The sequence below is a fragment of the Ranitomeya imitator genome, chromosome 4, assembly GCF_032444005.1.
Source record: "Ranitomeya imitator isolate aRanImi1 chromosome 4, aRanImi1.pri, whole genome shotgun sequence".
NCBI classification, from domain to species: domain Eukaryota; kingdom Metazoa; phylum Chordata; class Amphibia; order Anura; family Dendrobatidae; genus Ranitomeya; species Ranitomeya imitator.
Window position 1 is genome coordinate 86,292,015 of NC_091285.1, and position 19,567 is coordinate 86,311,581.

The following is a 19,567-nucleotide window of genomic DNA, read 5'->3' on the forward strand; positions in this document are numbered from 1 at the left end:
ACTGCTGTTAATTTATGAAAACACCAACCATTTTTTTGACATACAAAAAAACAAAACAAATTAAACCAAAATAAATTTTTTATTTATATTACAACCAAATTTTTTTTTTTTTGGGTAACATGAAAAAAATTAAAAAAAAAAAAGTTTTGTGTTGATTGCTGTCGTTTATCATTCTTTGGGATGTTTTCAAAACTGTTAGCAGCGATGTCGGCAACTTTTTGGGGACGGTCAGTGTAGATGCATCCTTCTCTGCAGGTCAGGCAGCTCAACACCAGCACAGGAGTATTGCCAGTGCACGGCACCTTCTGGAGTCATAAAGTAGTCAGTGAAGGATTCTCTTACACGCACACCAGAGTTGGACGGCCTGCCCAGACCCCCGTTGACAACTGGATTAAATACTGGCTGCTGGTACTCCACATCTACGTCAGTGTTGTACTCACGAGCATAGTTGTGGAGTACACAGCAAGCCTTTATCACAGCATCAACGGTGTCTGTGTCCAACTGAATGGCAGTGTGAAAGATCCTCCACTGACTAGTCATGATCCCAAAGGTGCATTCCACATATCTGCGTGCACGACTCAGCCGATAATTAAAAATCCTCCGTCGGGCATCCAGTCCCCTTCGTGGGTATGGGCGCAGCAGGGTTGTCGTTAAGGGAAACGCCTCATCCGATACCATCACAAAGGGCACTGGATGTGTGGAACCCGGCAAAGGTCTTGGGGCTGGTAGCGTGGCGCCATCTCGAAGAATTTGCATCCCAATCTGTGACGTTCGCAACACCCGAGAATCCCCAGTACTACCATAGGCACCAACATCAATGGCAACAAATTTGTAATGGGCATCAGCCACCGCCATCAGGACCACTGAAAAATACTTCTTATAATTAAAGAAGCGTGATCCTGATCGTGGGGGCTGCTGAACCCTAACATGTTTACCATCGACTGCACCTATGCAGTTTGGGAAATTGGCCACAGACTGAAAGCCTGCTGCAACCTGCAGCCAAGTCTCCTCGGTTGGGGAAGGCATCACTATAGGCTGCAACTTCTGCCAGATGACGGTACATGTACACCTCACAATGTTAGAGATGGTAGATTTACCAACTCTAAATTGGAGGTGCAGGGATGTACAGCTCTCTCCTGTGGCCAAAAATCTGGAAAGAAACAAAAAAGAAAATTAGAAATGTCACACAAAAAGGTAATTACAACATGTCACAAGTTAAGGCCGCTATAATAGGCGTCCAGCACCTTTCAATAATGATGGCATTAACACCCAGCACAACACAAAGGGTGTAAAAAAACATTAATAAAAGGCCTGATGGGACTTGTGCACACACGCATGCGAGATATGACCGAGTGTTGCATGGTAATCCCCGGACCTGCTGCATGCACTCCCTTGTGGAGCGTGCGGCTCCATGTATTGGTATGTGGGTGCACACTCTGCTCCAGAGTGCAGGCGGCAGGGCCGGGGATTACCATGCAACACTCACCCGTATCTCAAGTGTGTGTGTGTGTGTGTGCCCCCCGTCCAACAGGAGGACTGGGTGGGTTTAATCACACATACTGGACACAGAGACGTGTAAAATAGAGACCTAACGACATTCCCCCCAAAAAATTGTTACTTACCGCAAGGTGATGAGCAGCCTTTCCTCTGCAGAGATGGACTTCCTCATCACAGTGTCTTGCAGTGTCAAATGGGGTGCCAGGATGGTGAGCAGTCTGTCAAATGCCATAATTGGTAGCCGACAAAAAGAGATAAATTTTTCAGGATATCTGAAAATTGAAAAAGAAACACAAAAAGGGTTACTTCACAAGTATTGTTAGCAAAAAAATGTAACTTTGTCATTCGATATATTTCTACTTACCTCCTCAAATCATTGTACAGCACATAAAAGTGCCCCTTCTCTGTTCGGTCTGCTACAAGCGGGTGCACCCACATCCTTTTCTGCGCACGTCTTCTCTGCCGCCGCTGCCTCTAAAGTAAAAAAATATATATATATATTTTGTAAAACACAACAATGAGAAAAAAATATCAAACATGCCTGGAAAGCAATGCGGATTATGTAAGGGTACGTGTCCACATTCAGGATGGCCGTCGTTATCGTTGGAGCGCCAAAGCCGCTATGTGCAAAGCCCCACCCCCTTCTGGGACGCAATGATGCCAGATGTGTTCATTGTACAAATCCGGCATCATCGCACCCCACGCATAGGGCCCTGTTTTATTCCTTGCGGAGCCGCAGCTTCTCAACAAGGAACACGGACATGCTGTGATCATAAAAGACGCGCAGCATGTCCGGAGTCGCAGGGCTGACGGATGACACACAGTGGACACGTGATTTCATGAAATCACCTCCACTATGCTGTTACATGTGGACGCTGCATGTTTGGCGCTGCGGCCACACGCAGCGCCAAACATACAGCGTTTCCAGAACGTGGACATGTACCCATAACCCAATATATAACAAACAGACATCGGCTTACCTGACGTGCATGTCGATTCAGGATTAGAAGCATCAACCCCAGGATCGCAATCCGGTGTGGCGTGCGGAGCTGGATCCGCGGGCTGTCATCTGGCCTACGCTCAGCACGTCCACTCATTTTGATGTGTAAGTTCCAAAATGGAGGATGGAAGAAGAAAAGGGTTGGACAAGGAAATTACATCATTTTTTTTTTTTCCCCCCACTGCAGTAAGCTTTATTTGTGTCAAACACAGACAATCTGCAGAGAAAACTGCATCAAAAAAACGCACTAAAAACCGCATCAAAAAACGCACCAAAAACCGCACCTGCGTTTTCTGCAAAGAGCTGCGGTTTCAGTCCTGAAAAAAAAAGGAGGGAAATCAGGAACGTGTGAACATACCCTCACAGTGCAGAGAAGCTAATCCGGCTAGTGAACTTGTCAGTTAGCTAGATAGGATCCTGTCCTGTGTGAAATAGTTTTTGCACAATCTAGTTATGCTGGAAGAACGGTGTGGCAGTCTTCAGAGGCTCTATTTGCTAATGGGTCATTCCATATCAAGTGATCCAAATATAAAAATTTTTTTTACCTGACGTCTTTAGATTTTTTTTTTTTTTTTTTGAAGTGCAACTTTATTTAATTACAAGTTAAAAGTTTAGAATTTTTTTCTTCATCAGTTCATTTTTTACAGATTTTTAAAGTTTTGAAAAAGTGCGGATTTTGGTCTGGTATGGCTTTACATTTTTTTATCATATCTCGGGCTAGAATTAAGATAAAGAGGTGGGAGAGGCATCATTTTTCTCAGAACAGTACCAGCTTTCATTTGATATGTCACAAGACTATGTTTCTTGATATTTTGTTTTGGAGAAATCAAATTCAAAATTTTGATGCGCAATTGCGAAAAAAACTTATGTTTTAAAATTGTGAAAACATGCATGTGTGTTACTTGTGTTCTTGTTTATATTTGTACAGGGATTCAACTTGGGACCTATCAAATCTGTATTTATTTTTTTTAAGCCTTGAGTTATCTGATTTTATGTTTGTGAGTTTCTTCCCTTTTTCTTTTCAAATTACAACTTATTGGATTCAACATTTATATGCAACAATAAAGAAAAGCAAAAAAACAAATACCGAAGTGCCAGAATAAATACATCTTAATCATAACACAACTTGCTCAGCATTTTCAACCTGAATTCATTGAACAAGCCAAAAGAATAAAGGTGATCATATCCTCAAGTGTGATTGTCCAAATACAGTCTCATCCTAGTATGTTAAAAACAAGATTAAAAGAACCAATATTTTTACCACCTATTTATACATGTAACAATTTTTTTTCTAATATATCACTAAACATGTAATTTATGAAGTGTTTAAGAAGAATAGTACAGTAATTAAATCCTCGTTTTATAAAATATGAACTAATCAAACAATTAATGGTAGGTTTTTACACGGCCTTTTATCATCAATGTGTCCCTTCTAGTGGGTGAAATGTCATCTTGTCCATAAGCGCTTACTAGCAGTGGCCGTTTCCTTCTGTGTCAGAGTATGTGCGGCCGGTCATGGTGCTCGGCTCCACCTGAGTTATATCTGATTTTTGTTAACGTTTACAATGTCGGGTTTTCTTGGCTACACAAAGGACGGCGCTGGACCAGAAGCTGCAGAAAAGTCCTTTCTACGTCTTCATTTTCACAATCTTTGGAGAGTCCAGTAGCCGCCACCAGCGCCAATCATATTCACAGGTCACATCACCAGTTCTTTCATCCATTGCCGATCTTGTGCCGCCTTCTACCACGTCATGGACGTCACTCTCTTTGCTGAATGAAAAAACCCTTGTTTTTATTTCTGTTTCACTGCATGGAATGACAGTGCGGTATTGCTGAGTCCCATTTCTGCTTCCTGTAACCGAGGTTTTCACAAACTCTCCTCCTCTTCATAGTCCTGGTTTGTACAATACATGAACTGGATGTTAAGAATATTTTTCTCCCTCCATTTGAGGAGTTTCCTGGGTGGTAAGATTTGGTGTGAATGTGGCCTCTGGAGGCTGGAGCTTCCGGCCGGTCACCTGCTCTGCATTTTTACTGTCTACCCCTGGTCATTCTCAGCCCTAACAAAGCTTTCTCTTCTGTCCTCTCCTGCTTCTAAGCTGTAACATAATAAAATAATACAGTAATATCTAAAAATCATGGATTATTTGGTAAATACAGACCCCACACTGTTAGACCACAGGCTGAACACATCTGAATTCAAGATTTTCGAATTGACACTGTATAGTTTTATTTTTTAAAATATGATCCCATCACGATCCCAGCTTGTATTTTGATACAGATGTGGCTAGGAGCATAGCAGGCACATGTGCAGTTTTTGAAATTTTTACATTAAACGTTTTTTTCGGAAATGCGTTTTAAAGTTTTGCGTTTGCATAGGTACAATATTATCAAAGACACTCTTGTGACATGTGTGGTGAAAGCCTGTACAGTTCTGAGTAGAATGGTGTTTATTTTGTTTCTCTATCTTTTTTCTAGCCTGAGTTATGGGGAGAAATGTAAAGGCAGGCAACACCGAAATTCGCACTTTTTCCGAACTTTGAAAATCAATAAAAAATCTAGAAATTTTTTTTCTTCACATTTTGTATTCTCTGACACACTATTACCAAATAGCAAAATCTCAAAAGAATTAAAAATATAGTGGTAAAAATCATTGATTCACTTGACATGGAATGACCCTAATCCAAATCGTTTGTGATAAAACTGTTTCAGTGATGAATCAGAAAGCCAGATTTCCACATAAGTGTCTGAATAATACTGTTACACCTATCTAAGAAAATAAATAGTGATTGCTCATTTAGTGTCAGGTAACTGACCACTGTGGGCCTAATGTTGTGAAACAGCAGGTTACAAGAGGAGAAGGCTACATACAAACATGCTTGAGAAAAAACGAGCTCGTGGTGGAAGGGGGGGGGGGGGGGTAGATAGGTTTAGTGTTAGATGTGTACGTGGGGTAGGTGTAAATGAAAGCTCAACTGAACAAACACCATCTCGTCCTATCCAAAGACCATTGACCACATCTATTACTGGACGGGTTACTCAACTCCCTTTCTTTGTCAGCGGTACGCCTTGTAGATGAGGCTCAGAAAGAGCATGTGCTCCTGTGGATGACAAGTGCTGCATCAAGTGGCCTCCCCTCTTTCTCCATCTTAACATCACACACACAGTGCAATCCTCAGAGGTGGCACCCCAATCCCCCTTCTTGTTTCCCCCAGCGTCAAAAATTTCCAAACGCCCAATTGACTGTGGGGAACCTCATATAGGCCATTCTGCAGAGCTGTTCGCACATTCTATTCCATTGGCATCAGGGTCTGCTCCAAAGATTCACAGACTACAGAGGAGGAAAGCATCTGCACTGATGCCAACATTTTTCATGTTGGATCTGAGGCTGGACAAAGTAAGGTCGGAGCAGAATCCAGACCCTTGTCAGCAGACGTTAACCTCCAAGGGTGGAGGTGATCTTGATGAGACTCAGATACCAGAGGCGCATGCAGACCATACTGTGGTGTCACTCAGTGAGGAGTGTGAGAACAGAGTGGTTGATGATGAGGTTGTACATCCCACTTGGTCTAAACCCAGAGGTACGCAGCTAAGTAGCTCAGCAGAGGAGGAGGAAGACAAGGTTATGTTGTGGCTTCCCAAACATACACGAAGTGATGCAACCACAACAAGCACTGCATCCTCAGACCCAACTGTCAGTGGCCAGCATCAGTGCAAGTGTGCAGTTCGCAGGGGCAGCAAGGGTTGCCTAGCCTGGCCTTGTTTAACCCCTTCATGACCCAGCCTATTTTGACCTTAATGACCTGGCCATTTTTTGCAATTCTGACCAGTGTCCCTTTATGAGGTAATAACTCAACGCTTCAACGGATCCTAGCGATTCTGAGATTTTTTTTCGTGACATATTGAGCTTCATGTTAGTGATAAATTTAGGTCGATAATTTTTGCGTTTATTTGTGAAAAAAACGGAAATTTGGCGAAAATTTTGCAATTTTCAAATTTTGAATTTTTATTCTGTTAAGCCTGAGAGTTATGTGAGACAAAATAGTTAATAAATAACATTTCCCACATGTCTACTTTACATCAGCATAATTTTGGAAACTAAATTTTTTTTGCGAGGAAGTTATAAGGGTTAAAATTTGACCAGCGATTTCTCATTTTTACAACAAAATTTACAAAACCATATTTTTTAGGGACCATTTGAAGTCACTTTGAGGGGTCTATATGGCTGAAAATACCCAAAAGTGACACCATTCTAAAAACTGCACCCCTCAAGGTGCTCAAAACTACATTCAAGAAGTTTATTAACCCTTCAGGTGCTTCACAGCAGCAGAAGCAACATGGAAGGAAAAAATTAACATTTAACTTTGTCACAAAAATGAACTTTTAGCAATATTTTTTTAATTTTCCCATGGGTAAAAGGATAAATTGGACCCCGAAAGTTGTTGTACAATTTGTCCTGAGTACGCCGATACCCCACCTGTGGGGGGGAATCACTGTTTGGACGCACAACAGGGCTCGGAAGGGAAGGAGCGCCATTTTACTTTTTGAATGAAAAATTGGCTCCAATCTTTAGCGGACACCATGTCACATTTGGAGAACCCCCGTGTGCCTAAAAATTGGAGCTCCCCCACAAGTGACCCCATTTTGGAAACTAGACCCCCCATGGGACTTCTCTAGATGCATAGAGAGCACTTCCAACCCCCAGGTGCTTCACAAATTGATCCGTAAACATGAAAAAGTACTTTTTTTTCACAAAAAAAATTTTTAGCCTTAGTTTTTGTTTTCACATGGGGAACAGGATAAAATAGATCCTAAAATTTCTTGGGCAATTTCTCCTGAGTACACCGATACCTCATATGTGGGTGTAAACCACTGTTTGGGCACACGGCAAGGCTCGGAAGGGAAGGAGCGCCATTTGACTTTTTGAATGAAAAATTAGCTCCAATTGTTAGCGGACACCATGTCGTGTTTGGAGAGCCTCTCTGTGCCTAAACATTGGAGCTCCCCCCACAAGTGACTCCATTTTGGAAACTAGACCCCCCAAGGAACTTATCTTGATGCATAGTAAGCACTTTCAACCCCCAGGTGCTTCACAAATTGATCCGTAAAAATAAAAAAGAACTTTTTTTCACAAAAAAATTCCTTTAGCCTCAATTTATTCATTTTCTCATTGGCTACAGGATAAAATGGATCTTAAAATGTGTTGGGCAATTTCTCCTGAGTACACTGATACCTCACATGTGGAGGTAAGCCACTGTTTGGGCACACGGCAAAGCTCGGAATGGAAGGAGCGCCATTTGACTTTTTGAATGAAAAATTTGCTCCAATCGTTAGCGGTCACCATGTCGCGTTTGGAGAGCCCCTGTGTGCCTAAACATTTGAACTTCCCCACAAGTGACACCAATTTGGAAAGTAGACCCCCCAAGGAACTTATCTAGATGTGTGGTGAGCAATTATTTTTTAGCCCACAATTTTTTATTTTTACAATGGTAACAGGGGAAATTGGACCCCAAAAGTTGTTGTCCAGATTGTCCTGAGTATGCTGATACCCCATATGTCGGGGTGAACCACTGTTTGGGTGCATGGCAGAGCTCAGAAGGGAAGTAGTGACTTTTTAAAATGCAGACTTTGATGGAATGGTCTGCGGGTGTCATGTTACGTTTGCAGAGCCCCTGATGTGCCTAAACAGTAGAAACCCCCCACAAGTGACCCCATTTTGGAAACGAGACCCTCCAAGGAACTTATCTAGATGTGTGGTGAGCACTTTGAACCCCCAAATGCTTTACAAAAGTTTATAACGCAGAGCCATGAAAATTAAAAATCATTTTTTTCCTCAAAAATGATTTTTTTTAGCCCACAATTGTTTATTTTCACAAGGGTAACACGAGAAACTGAACCCCAATATTTGTTGTCCAGTTTGTCCTGAGTACGCTGATGCCCAATATGTGGGGGTATACCACTGTTTGGACACACGTCAGGGCTCGGACAGGAAGTAGTGACATTTTGAAATGCAGACTTTGATGGAATGGTCTGCGGGCGTCACGTTGCGTTTGCAGAGCCCCTGATGTGCCTAAACAGTAGAAACCCACCACAAGTGACCCCATTTTGGAAACTAGATCCCCCAAGGAACTTATCTAGATGTGTGGTGAGCACTTTGAACCCCCAAGTGCTTTGCAGAATTTTATAACGCAGAGCCGTGAAAATAAAAAATCTTTTATTTTCCACACAAAAATAATTTTTAACCCCCATTTTTTTTCCAAGGGTAACAGGAGAAATTAGACCCCCAAAATTGTTGTACAATTTTTCCTGAGTACGCTTATGCCCCATATGTTAGGGTAAACCACTGTTTGGGCACACGTCGGGGCTCGGAAGGGAGGGAGCACTATTTGACTTTTTCAATGCAAGATTAGCTGGAATCAATGGTGGCGCCATGTCGTGATTGGAGACCCCCTGATGTGCTTAAACAATGAAAACCCCTCAATTCTAACTCCAACACTAACCCCAACACACCCCTAACCCTAATCCCAACCCTATCCCTAATCCCAACCCTAACCCCAACACACAACCAACCCTAATCCCAAGCCTAACCCTAACCTCAACACACCCCTAACCCTAATCTTAACCCTAATTCCAACCCTAACCCTAATTTCAACCCTAACTCTAGTTCCCTAACCCTAAGTCTATGTGCCCATGTTGCCGATTCGTGTACTGATTTTTCCGCACCGTTTTTGAAAAATCCGCAGGTAAAATGCACTGCGTTTTACTTGCGGATTTACTACTGATTTCCAGTGTTTTTTGTGCAGATTTCACCTGCGGATTTCTATTGAGGAACAGGTGTAAAACACTGCAGAATCCGCACAAAGAATTAACATGCTGCGGAAAAGACAACGCAGCGTTTCCGCGCGGTATTTTCCGCACCATGTGCACTGCGGATTTTGGTTTTCCATAGGTTTACATGGTACTGTACACCTCATGGAAAACTGCTGCGGATCCGCAGGGCCAATCCACTGCGGATCCGCAGCCAAATCCGCACTGTGTGCACATAGCCTGAGAGTGAGAAAGAGGCCAGAACGAGGCTCCCATAGACTCACATTGATTAGTGACCTCTGCGCTGCTCCATGAAACACGGGCCGCGGACAGTTCACAAACTGCAGGAGACGGAGCCGAGCAGAGACTAAAACAGATGAAGAAGCCAGAAGGTGATTATGAGACTGGGGGCAGGGGACTTGGATTTTCAGCACCGCTCCAGCAGTGAAATTAAAAAAAATGCAGAAGTGGTGCTTTAAATGTGATGCAGCTCTTGGTTACTGTATGGGGGCTTCGTATACTAATACTCATAAAAGACCCAGGTGGTACATATCAAAAGCCCCCTGCCCTCCCCCCATCTCCAGCCTCCCCAGACAGCAAATATTACGTGATGGAGCACATATAATATCATAACAAAACATAATATTCGTGCCCTGTCCCCCCTCCCCCATTTCAGAGCCAATGCCCCCATCAACTCACATCCACCCACTCAGACCCTGTCCCCCCTCACCCACCTTCAGCGCCCACAACACCCCTATGGTCTCACATTTAGGCTGTGTGCACACGTAGCAGATTTTTTGCATTTTTTTTTGCGGTTTTTCGCTATAAAAACGCTATAAAACCGCAAAAAAAATGCTCACATTAAGCATCCTATTTAATAGAATGCAATCCGCATTTTTTGTGCACATGCTGCATTTTTTTCCTGAGCGGATTCCCATTCCAGAAAAAAACGCAGCATGTTCATTAAATTTGCGGAATCGCGGGGATTCCGCACACCTAGGAATGCATTGATCTGCTTACTTCCCGCATGGGGCTATGCCCACCATGCGGGAAGCAGATCATGTGCGGTTGGTACCCAGGGTGGAGGAGAGGAGACTCTCCTCCACGGACTGGGCACCATATAATTGTTAGAAAAAAAGAATTAAAATAAAAAAATTGTGATATACTCACCTTCGATGGCCCCCAGAGTCTTCCTGCCCCTCAGCGCTGCACGCGGCCGCTTCCGTTCCTGTAGATGGTGTGTGAAGGACCTGCGATGACGTCGCGGTCACATGACCGCGATGACGTTGATGACGTCGCGGTCAGATGACCGCGACGTCATCGAAGGTCCTGCACACACACCATCTGTAGGAACGGAAGCCGCTGAGGAGATCGGCTGTTTGCGGTAGGTGAGTATAACCATTTTTTTTTATTATTTATTATTTTTAACATTCTATCTTTTACTATTGATGCGGCATAGGCTGCATCAATAGTAAAAAGTTGGTCACACTTGTCAAACACTGTTTGACAAGTGTGACCAACCTGTCAATCAGTTTTCCAAGCGATGCTACAGATCGCTTGGAAAACGCTAGCATTCTGCAAGCTAATTATGCTTGCAAAACGCTAGTTTTCTGCGGGAATATGCATGCCAATTCCGCATGCGATATACCCACGGCAGGAGGCACAGAATTGCCGCGGAAATTTCCGCGGCAATTCTGCAACGTGTGCACTTAGCCTTACCCCCCAGTGCCCTGTCTCCCCTCCTCCGCAATGCCCCCATGGCCTCACATTCACCCCCCAGTACCCTGTCCCCCTCACCCACTTTCAGCCCCCACAATACCTCAATGGTCTCACATTCACATCACAGTGACCTACCTGTATTTAATAAACCTAAAATGTTCCATCCCCCACTTACTGATAAAGTTTGCAGGCAGGACCAGGAAGTGTCTAGGTGAAATGCAAGATGTGGGCACTAGGACCCAGTGTGCCTGAGCCAATCCCAACGTGCACAGAGTGAAGAAAACTGCAGCCTGGGAAAAGCTTCATGATCAGGTTAGACCGGCGACACCACTCACTGCAGGGGGGAGACTGCAGCCGGCCACTGTGCCAGCCAGCTTGCAGAGTCTCCATCAGATAGGAGCAGTCATTATACTGCTCTGCTCCTATGCTGTGTTCTGCCTCGTCACAGAAGTGGCCCTGGCTCCCGGTGGGCCCCTTCATGTGACAGGGCCCGGGGCGATGGCCCCCTCTGCCCCCCCAGTAGCTACGCTACTGAGAGGAAGGCAAAAAAAAACCCCAGTCCTCTAATAACCTTGGTCGCTCTTCTCTGCACCCGCTCTAGTTCAGCTATGTCTTTCTTATACACCGGAGACCAGAACTGTGCACAGTATTCTAAGTGTGGTCGAACTAGTGACTTGTATAGAGGTAAAATTATATTCTCCTCATGAGAATCTATGTCTCTTTTAATGCATCCCATTATTTTATTTGCCTTTGTAGCAGCTGCCTGACACTGGCCACTGAACATGAGTTTGTCATCCACCCCTACACCCAGGTCTTTTTCATTGACGGTTTTGCCCAGAGTTTTAGAATTAAGCGCATAGTTATACATCTTATTACTTCTACCCAAGTGCATGACCTTACATTTATCCCCATTAAAGCTTATTTGCCATTTATCAGCCCAAGCTTCTAGTTTACATAAATCATCCTGTAATATAAAATTGTCCTCCTCTGTATTGATTACCCTGCAGAGTTTAGTGTCATCTGCAAATGTCTGTGTGGAAATCTCACTGCGCTAAAATACGGACTAGCGAGCCTCACCAACCACTGGCCACCCCATTAACCCCATCTGCTGATTCTTCCTCCGTCACCATGCGAAGTCTTGTCACACAAGTCTCCGGCCTCAGAAAATCCACTTCTTTACCCCCTGAGCGAGAGCCTGTCAGCTCTTCTGAAGTGAACATGACTGATGTTTTTATGTCACCTAGCACATCACATATTTCTCAATCCACAATAACATCTTCGCCTGCACCTCACTCACAGTCCAGCAGTTTGTCCTGACCTTCGAAATCCACCCTCTCTTAGCAGAGCAACCAGCCCTTGGTCCTGCAGTTGTTGTCACTTAAAAGAATGTTTCCTTCTACACATGCCAAAGCTAAGAGCTTGAACTCCACCATCTCCAATCTGTTAGCCATGGAAATGCTGCCTTTCCGCCTGATGGATACAGAAGGTATCAGAAAGTTGATGGCCGTCGCACACCCCCAGGACTAGATGCCCAGTTGCAATTACTTCTCTAAGGCTAGTTTCACATTTGCTTTACAATCCGCAGCGTTTAATCCGCAACCTCAAACTCGCGAAAATCCACGCATACGGTTAAAAAAACATGGCGTTCTTAATAGTTTGCTACTGTATCCGATTTAAGCATCAAGCTGTTTCTTGCCTGTGCATTTGCTTGGGAGGAACAAAGAAATAGAGAACGACAGAGAAGGACACTGCGTAGGTGTTTTTGGAGACTCCCTACTATTGAAGTCCGAGAGAGCCGTGGAGCCTATCCAACGCTATATGGCGAGCTTAGTGCCAACCCGGACAAATTCCTGGAATATACCAGGATGTCTCAAGACTCTTTTAGGGATTTGCTTGGTCCTGTCCAAGGAGCCATCCGGAGACAGGACACCCAGCTCCGTAGAGCGATTCCAGCAGAGGAACGTCTCCTGGTTACATTAAGGTACGTAATAATTCTAAACAAATGGATGGCATAATTACAGTATTGTTGGTCTGCCATGTATTATTTGTATTTTCCTTTATGTCTTTAGCTAAACACCACCATAAATGGAATTGATTGTAATTTTATTTTTTTTATTTTATTTCAGATTTCTGGCAACCAGAGAGAGCTTATCATCCTTCCACTTTCAGTACCGGTTTGGAATTTCCACCCTGTCTGGAATAATTGCGGACACCTGCTGGGCTTTGTGGAACGTTCTTTGGGATGAATTTATACCCCTACCCACGGAGGACATGTGGATGGAAATTGCAGAAAAATTCTGGAGTGTGTGATTTCCCCAATTGTTTGGGAGCGGTGGATGGAAAGCACATCATTATCAAACCCACCAGAACTGGATCGGAGTACTTCAACTACAAAAAATATTTTTCTGTTGTGCTCATGGCAATAGCAGATGCGGACTGTCGCTTCATCACCGTGGACATTGGAGCTTTTGGCCGTGGCAATGACTCACAGACTTTCAAGAACTCTGATATGGGCCGACGTGTGTATGGCAAAAATTTTAATTTTCCTCTGCCACGACCTCTCCCCAACACTCAAGGCCCACCGATCCCATTTGTTATGGGGAGAGGTCGTGGCAGTGGAAAATTAAAATTTTTGACATACACACGTTGGCCCATATCAGAGTTCTTGAAAGTCTGTGAACATATTAAACATAACTATAATTACTATATTATATGTTACAATATTTTTTGTTCGTGTTTTGATATCTTGACCGCGTCTCCTATGTATTTCCTCTAAAAACCACTTAGGTTGCTAGTGATAAGGTAGTTGAAATTACGTCCTGATTGTGTTCTGCAGTATCTATTGGACGCAGACTGAAGAGATGATGGAGGTATAATACAAAGCAGATCTACACTCATCAAGTCAGGTGTCAAATAATGAATTCATGATGCACAAATAACAGTCTCATGAATTCACTATTTCTGACACATGTCCAGGTGAGTATAGATATGCCTTGTATAACCTCCATCGTCTCTTCAGTTTGTGTGAAATAGATTACGTACACTGAAGAAAAAATGGAGGTTGTACAAGGCAGTTCTCTACTCACCAGGTCAGGTGTCATAAATAATCAGTTCAAGACGCAGAGTTTTGTGCATCATGAACTCACTATTTATGACACATGACCTGTTGAGTATAGTTCTGCTTTGTATTACCGCCATTTTCTCTTCAGTCTGCGACACAGATTAATCAGACTTAAATTATGGAGAAAATACAAGTAATATTTTTTTGACAACTCATAGCTCTATACCAAACACAAAGCTGCAGTGTTGTACTTCATAACTACTGGAGCTATGAGTTGGCAAAAAAATATAGTGTGCGGCGCAGTGTTTTATTAGACGCACGGTGTGTGTTTCCGGCTGCAAAATACACAAATAACCAAACATTTTGGGGGCAAAAAATATTAATTTTTTTTTTGTTGAAAAATAAATAATAACTGCGCCTGCTTGGGGTAGAGTGACAGAACTGGGGGCTGTGAGGCCTGCTTAAGTGTGGACGATGCAGGGGTGGCAGGAGAAGGGGCAATTAAAGTAGTGGGGTCTGGGAGTTCGGGAATGGGGCTTGACACATGAGAGGCCTGAGACACACTGGAAGGGTGAGACAAACCTGACATTACAGATACATTGTGAGGTGATGGGGGAGGAATACAGATAGTACGCTGTTTTGTTTTTGTTTTTTTCCCTTTTTGGGATCTACGTGGTCTGGGGAGCCTCGGTGGGCTCATTTGTTGCGGCCTGGTCGTGGTGGGCGACCTGTCAGGGTCCGGCTGCTGCATTGTGCTCGTAGAGCGTACAGCCATGCCAGAGTCCATTATGCTCGTAGAGCGGACAGCCATGCCAGAGTCCATTGTGCTTGTAGAGCGGAAGGCCATGCCAGGGTCTTGCTGCATCGTGGTGGTGGTGGAGTGGAAGGCCATGCCACGGTCCTGCTGCTGCATGGTGGTGGAGTGTAAGGCCATGCCAGGGTCCTGCTACTGCATGGTGGTGGGGAAGGCCATGCCTGGGTCCTGCTGCATCTTGGTGGTGGTGGAGCGGAAGGCCATGCCAGGGTCCTGCTGCTGCATGGTAGTGGAGCATAAGGCCATGCAGCAGGGTCCTGCTGCTGCATGGTGGTGGGGAAGGCCATGCTTGGGTCCTGCTGCATCGTGGTGATAGTGGAGCGGAAGGCCATGCCAGGGTGCTGCTGCTACATGGTGGTGGCAGTGGATGAGGTCCAAGCTGGAGCAGCAGTTGTCGTGGTGGCGGTGGGCTGTCCAACAGCACTCGGCATGGTGGTGGTGCTGTAGTGGTGTCCGTCAGTGCTTGGAATGGAGGTGGCTGTGCAGTGGTATGCAGCAGAGCTCGGCATTGAGGTCAAGCGTGACCGTGTTGGCACAGGTGGATATGCCGCCACTGTCTGCTGAAAATACCGACTCTGCTGCATAGCCTGCACGTAAGCAGCATTGCAGGCCTGCATGACACTAAGCTGGAGATCAGGAGTAAGGTGTTCCAACATGCCCATCTCTATTTGATTGAAAAATGATGTGCTGGCCTCTGGAGGTCGGCTTTCACTTGATCAAGGCTTTTGGTTACCTCCTGGAAAAGTGTATTCATAAGGTTTATGGCACTATCCAGTCGGTCACCCATCGCCTTGTGTCCATCATGAAAGACCGAGCTCAAGTGCAAAAGCTCGGGCATGAGTGACCTGTCTGAGGCCCTCTGCCGTTCCCGGGAAGAGCCCCCCAAAAAAAGAGGCAGAGGACTGGGACAGGGGAACACCTGATGGACCAGCTTCCTGGTCTCCAGCCTGTGTGGCAGGCCCACTTGCTGCAGTGCTGCTGGGAGGCTGGGACGGGTCCGTGGCTGTTGAAAGACCGCTCCAGAACCAGGGTCAAGAGTGCTGCTCCATGTGCTGTGAAAAAAAGAAGAAAAAAATACATTAATACAAAACATTTACAATACTAAAGCGCCAACTCCTGTTGAATAGAAAAATACAGATTAGGCAATCCAACACAACCCATTATACCACAATAAATGGGGACGGGAAGAAAAACATTAGACTCGATCAAAGACGACCCAGGAAAACATACTCAGAAGGGAGGTAAGAACATTTCTAAAACAATCCACAGTGAGGAGATTGGAACAAAACAAAATCCTCTAAACTGCATGCTCGCAAACGCCAGAAGCCTGACAAACAAGATGGAAGAACTAGAAGCAGAAATATCTACAGGTAACTTTGACATAGTGGGAATAACCGAGACATGGTTAGATGAAAGCTATGACTGGGCAGTTAACTTACAGGGTTACAGTCTGTTTAGAAAGGATCGTAAAAATCAGAGAGGAGGAGGGGTTTGTCTCTATGTAAAGTCTTGTCTAAAGTCCACTTTAAGGGAGGATATTAGCGAAGGGAATGAGGATGTCGAGTCCATATGGGTTGAAATTCATGGAGGGAAAAATGGTAACAAAATTCTCATTGGGGTCTGTTACAAACCCCCAAATATAACAGAAAGCATGGAAAGTCTACTTCTAAAGCAGATAGATGAAGCTGCAACCCATAATGAGGTCCTGGTTATGGGGGACTTTAACTACCCGGATATTAACTGGGAAACAGAAACCTGTGAAACCCATAAAGGCAACAGGTTTCTGCTAATAACCAAGAAAAATTATCTTTCACAATTGGTGCAGAATCCAACCAGAGGAGCAGCACTTTTAGACCTAATACTATCTAATAGACCTGACAGAATAACAAATCTGCAGGTGGTCGGGCATCTAGGAAATAGCGACCACAATATTGTACAGTTTCACCTGTCTTTCACTAGGGGGACTTGTCAGGGAGTCACAAAAACACTGAACTTTAGGAAGGCAAAGTTTGACAAGCTTAGAGATGCCCTTAATCTGGTAGACTGGGACAATATCCTCAGAAATAAGAATACAGATAATAAATGGGAAATGTTTAAGAACATCCTAAATAGGCAGTGTAAGCGGTTTATACCTTGTGGGAATAAAAGGACTAGAAACAGGAAAAACCCAATGTGGCTAAACAAAGAAGTAAGACAGGCAATTAACAGTAAAAAGAAAGCATTTGCACTACTAAAGCAGGATGGCACCATTGAAGCTCTAAAAAACTATAGGGAGAAAAATACTTTATCTAAAAAACTAATTAAAGCTGCCAAAAAGGAAACAGAGAAGCACATTGCTAAGGAGAGTAAAACTAATCCCAAACTGTTCTTCAACTATATCAATAGTAAAAGAATAAAAACTGAAAATGTAGGCCCCTTAAAAAATAGTGAGGAAAGAATGGTTGTAGATGACGAGGAAAAAGCTAACATATTAAACACCTTCTTCTCCACAGTATTCACGGTGGAAAATGAAATGCTAGGTGAAATCCCAAGAAACAATGAGAACCCTATATTAAGGGTCACCAATCTAACCCAAGAAGAGGTGCGAAACCGGCTAAATAAGATTAAAATAGATAAATCTCCGGGTCCGGATGGCATACACCCACGAGTACTAAGAGAACTAAGTAATGTAATAGATAAACCATTATTTCTTATTTTTAGTGACTCTATAGCGACAGGGTCTGTTCCGCAGGACTGGCGCATAGCAAATGTGGTGCCAATATTCAAAAAGGGCTCTAAAAGTGAACCTGGAAATTATAGGCCAGTAAGTCTAACCTCTATTGTTGGTAAAATATTTGAAGGGTTTCTGAGGGATGTTATTCTGGATTATCTCAATGAGAATAACTGTTTAACTTCATATCAGCATGGGTTTATGAGAAATCGCTCCTGTCAAACCAATCTAATCAGTTTTTATGAAGAGGTAAGCTATAGACTGGACCACGGTGAGTCATTGGACGTGGTATATCTCGATTTTTCCAAAGCGTTTGATACCGTGCCGCACAAGAGGTTGGTACACAAAATGAGAATGCTTGGTCTGGGGGAAAATGTGTGTAAATGGGTTAGTAACTGGCTTAGTGATAGAAAGCAGAGGGTGGTTATAAATGGTATAGTCTCTAACTGGGTCGCTGTGACCAGTGGGGTACCGCAGGGGTCAGTATTGGGACCTGTTCTCTTCAACATATTCATTAATGATCTGGTAGAAGGTTTACACAGTAAAATATCGATATTTGCAGATGATACAAAACTATGTAAAGCAGTTAATACAAGAGAAGATAGTATTCTGCTACAGATGGATCTGGATAAGTTGGAAACTTGGGCTGAAAGGTGGCAGATGAGGTTTAACAATGATAAATGTAAGGTTATACACATGGGAAGAGGGAATCAATATCACCATTACACACTGAACGGGAAACCACTGGGTAAATCTGACAGGGAGAAGGACTTGGGGATCCTAGTTAATGATAAACTTACCTGGAGCAGCCAGTGCCAGGCAGCAGCTGCCAAGGCAAACAGGATCATGGGGTGCATTAAAAGAGGTCTGGATACACATGATGAGAGCATTATACTGCCTCTCTACAAATCCCTAGTTAGACCGCACATGGAGTACTGTGTCCAGTTTTGGGCACCGGTGCTCAGGAAGGATATAATGGAACTAGAGAGAGTACAAAGGAGGGCAACAAAATTAATAAAGGGGATGGGAGAACTACAATACCCAGATAGATTAGCGAAATTAGGATTATTTAGTCTAGAAAAAAGACGACTGAGGGGCGATCTAATAACCATGTATAAGTATATAAGGGGACAATACAAATATCTCGCTGAGGATCTGTTTATACCAAGGAAGGTGACGGGCACAAGGGGGCATTCTTTGCGTCTGGAGGAGAGAAGGTTTTTCCACCAACATAGAAGAGGATTCTTTACTGTTAGGGCAGTGAGAATCTGGAATTGCTTGCCTGAGGAGGTGGTGATGGCGAACTCAGTCGAGGGGTTCAAGAGAGGCCTGGATGTCTTCCTGGAGCAGAACAATATTGTATCATACAATTATTAGGTTCTGTAGAAGGACGTAGATCTGGGGATTTATTATGATGGAATATAGGCTGAACTGGATGGACAAATGTCTTTTTTCGGCCTTACTAACTATGTTACTATGTTACTAAATACGTTCTCTGGGCAAGGACCGGTCTCAAAAATGCAAGGATGCGGTGATATTTGTATTTGCGAATCTTTGCTCCAGAACCACTAGGAACCCGGCTCTCTTGACGAAGGTCCTTGTTGAAGCTATCCTTCATCGAACGCCAAAGTGTTTTATAATAATAATCTTTATTTTTATATAGCGCTAACATATTCCGCAGTGCTTTACAGTTTACACACATTATCATTGCTGTCCCCGACGGGGCTCACAATCTAAATTCCCTATCAGTATGTCTTTGGAATGTGGGAGGAAACCGGAGTACCCAGAGGAAACCCACGCAAACACGGAGAGAACATACAAACTCTTTGCAGATATTGTCCATGGTGGGTTTGAACCCAGGACTACAGCGCTGCAAGGCTGCAGTGCTAACCACTTTGAGCACTGTTGAAAAATATAATGGTTAGACAATGCACTTTTGACCATGATCACACAACTGTG

General features: G+C 43.8%; 1 protein-coding gene across 1 annotated transcript; it reads right to left on the reverse strand.

Moving 5' to 3' along the window:
• Positions 1-184: 184 nt before the first annotated feature.
• LOC138673955 (uncharacterized) lies at positions 185-2,693 on the reverse strand. Its single transcript, XM_069761968.1, has 4 exons — positions 2,478-2,693; positions 1,862-1,971; positions 1,623-1,769; positions 185-1,150 (listed from the first exon to the last, which is right to left on the reverse strand). The coding sequence occupies exons 1-4, from the start codon at positions 2,592-2,594 to the stop codon at positions 229-231; spliced, it is 1,296 nt and encodes a 431-aa protein (XP_069618069.1). The 5' UTR covers positions 2,595-2,693; the 3' UTR covers positions 185-228.
• Positions 2,694-19,567: the final 16,874 nt, after the last annotated feature.

Excerpts from the sequence above, each read along its gene's own strand:
- LOC138673955 (XM_069761968.1), bottom strand. The coding sequence starts at position 2,594 with ATGAGTGGACGTGCTGAGCGTAGGCCAGATGACAGCCCGCGGATCCAG. Across the intron at positions 1,972-2,477 it reads TGAATCGACATGCACGTCAG|AGGCAGCGGCGGCAGAGAAG; the intron begins GTAAGCCGATGT and ends TTTTTACTTTAG. Across the intron at positions 1,770-1,861 it reads CTGTACAATGATTTGAGGAG|ATATCCTGAAAAATTTATCT; the intron begins GTAAGTAGAAAT and ends TTCAATTTTCAG.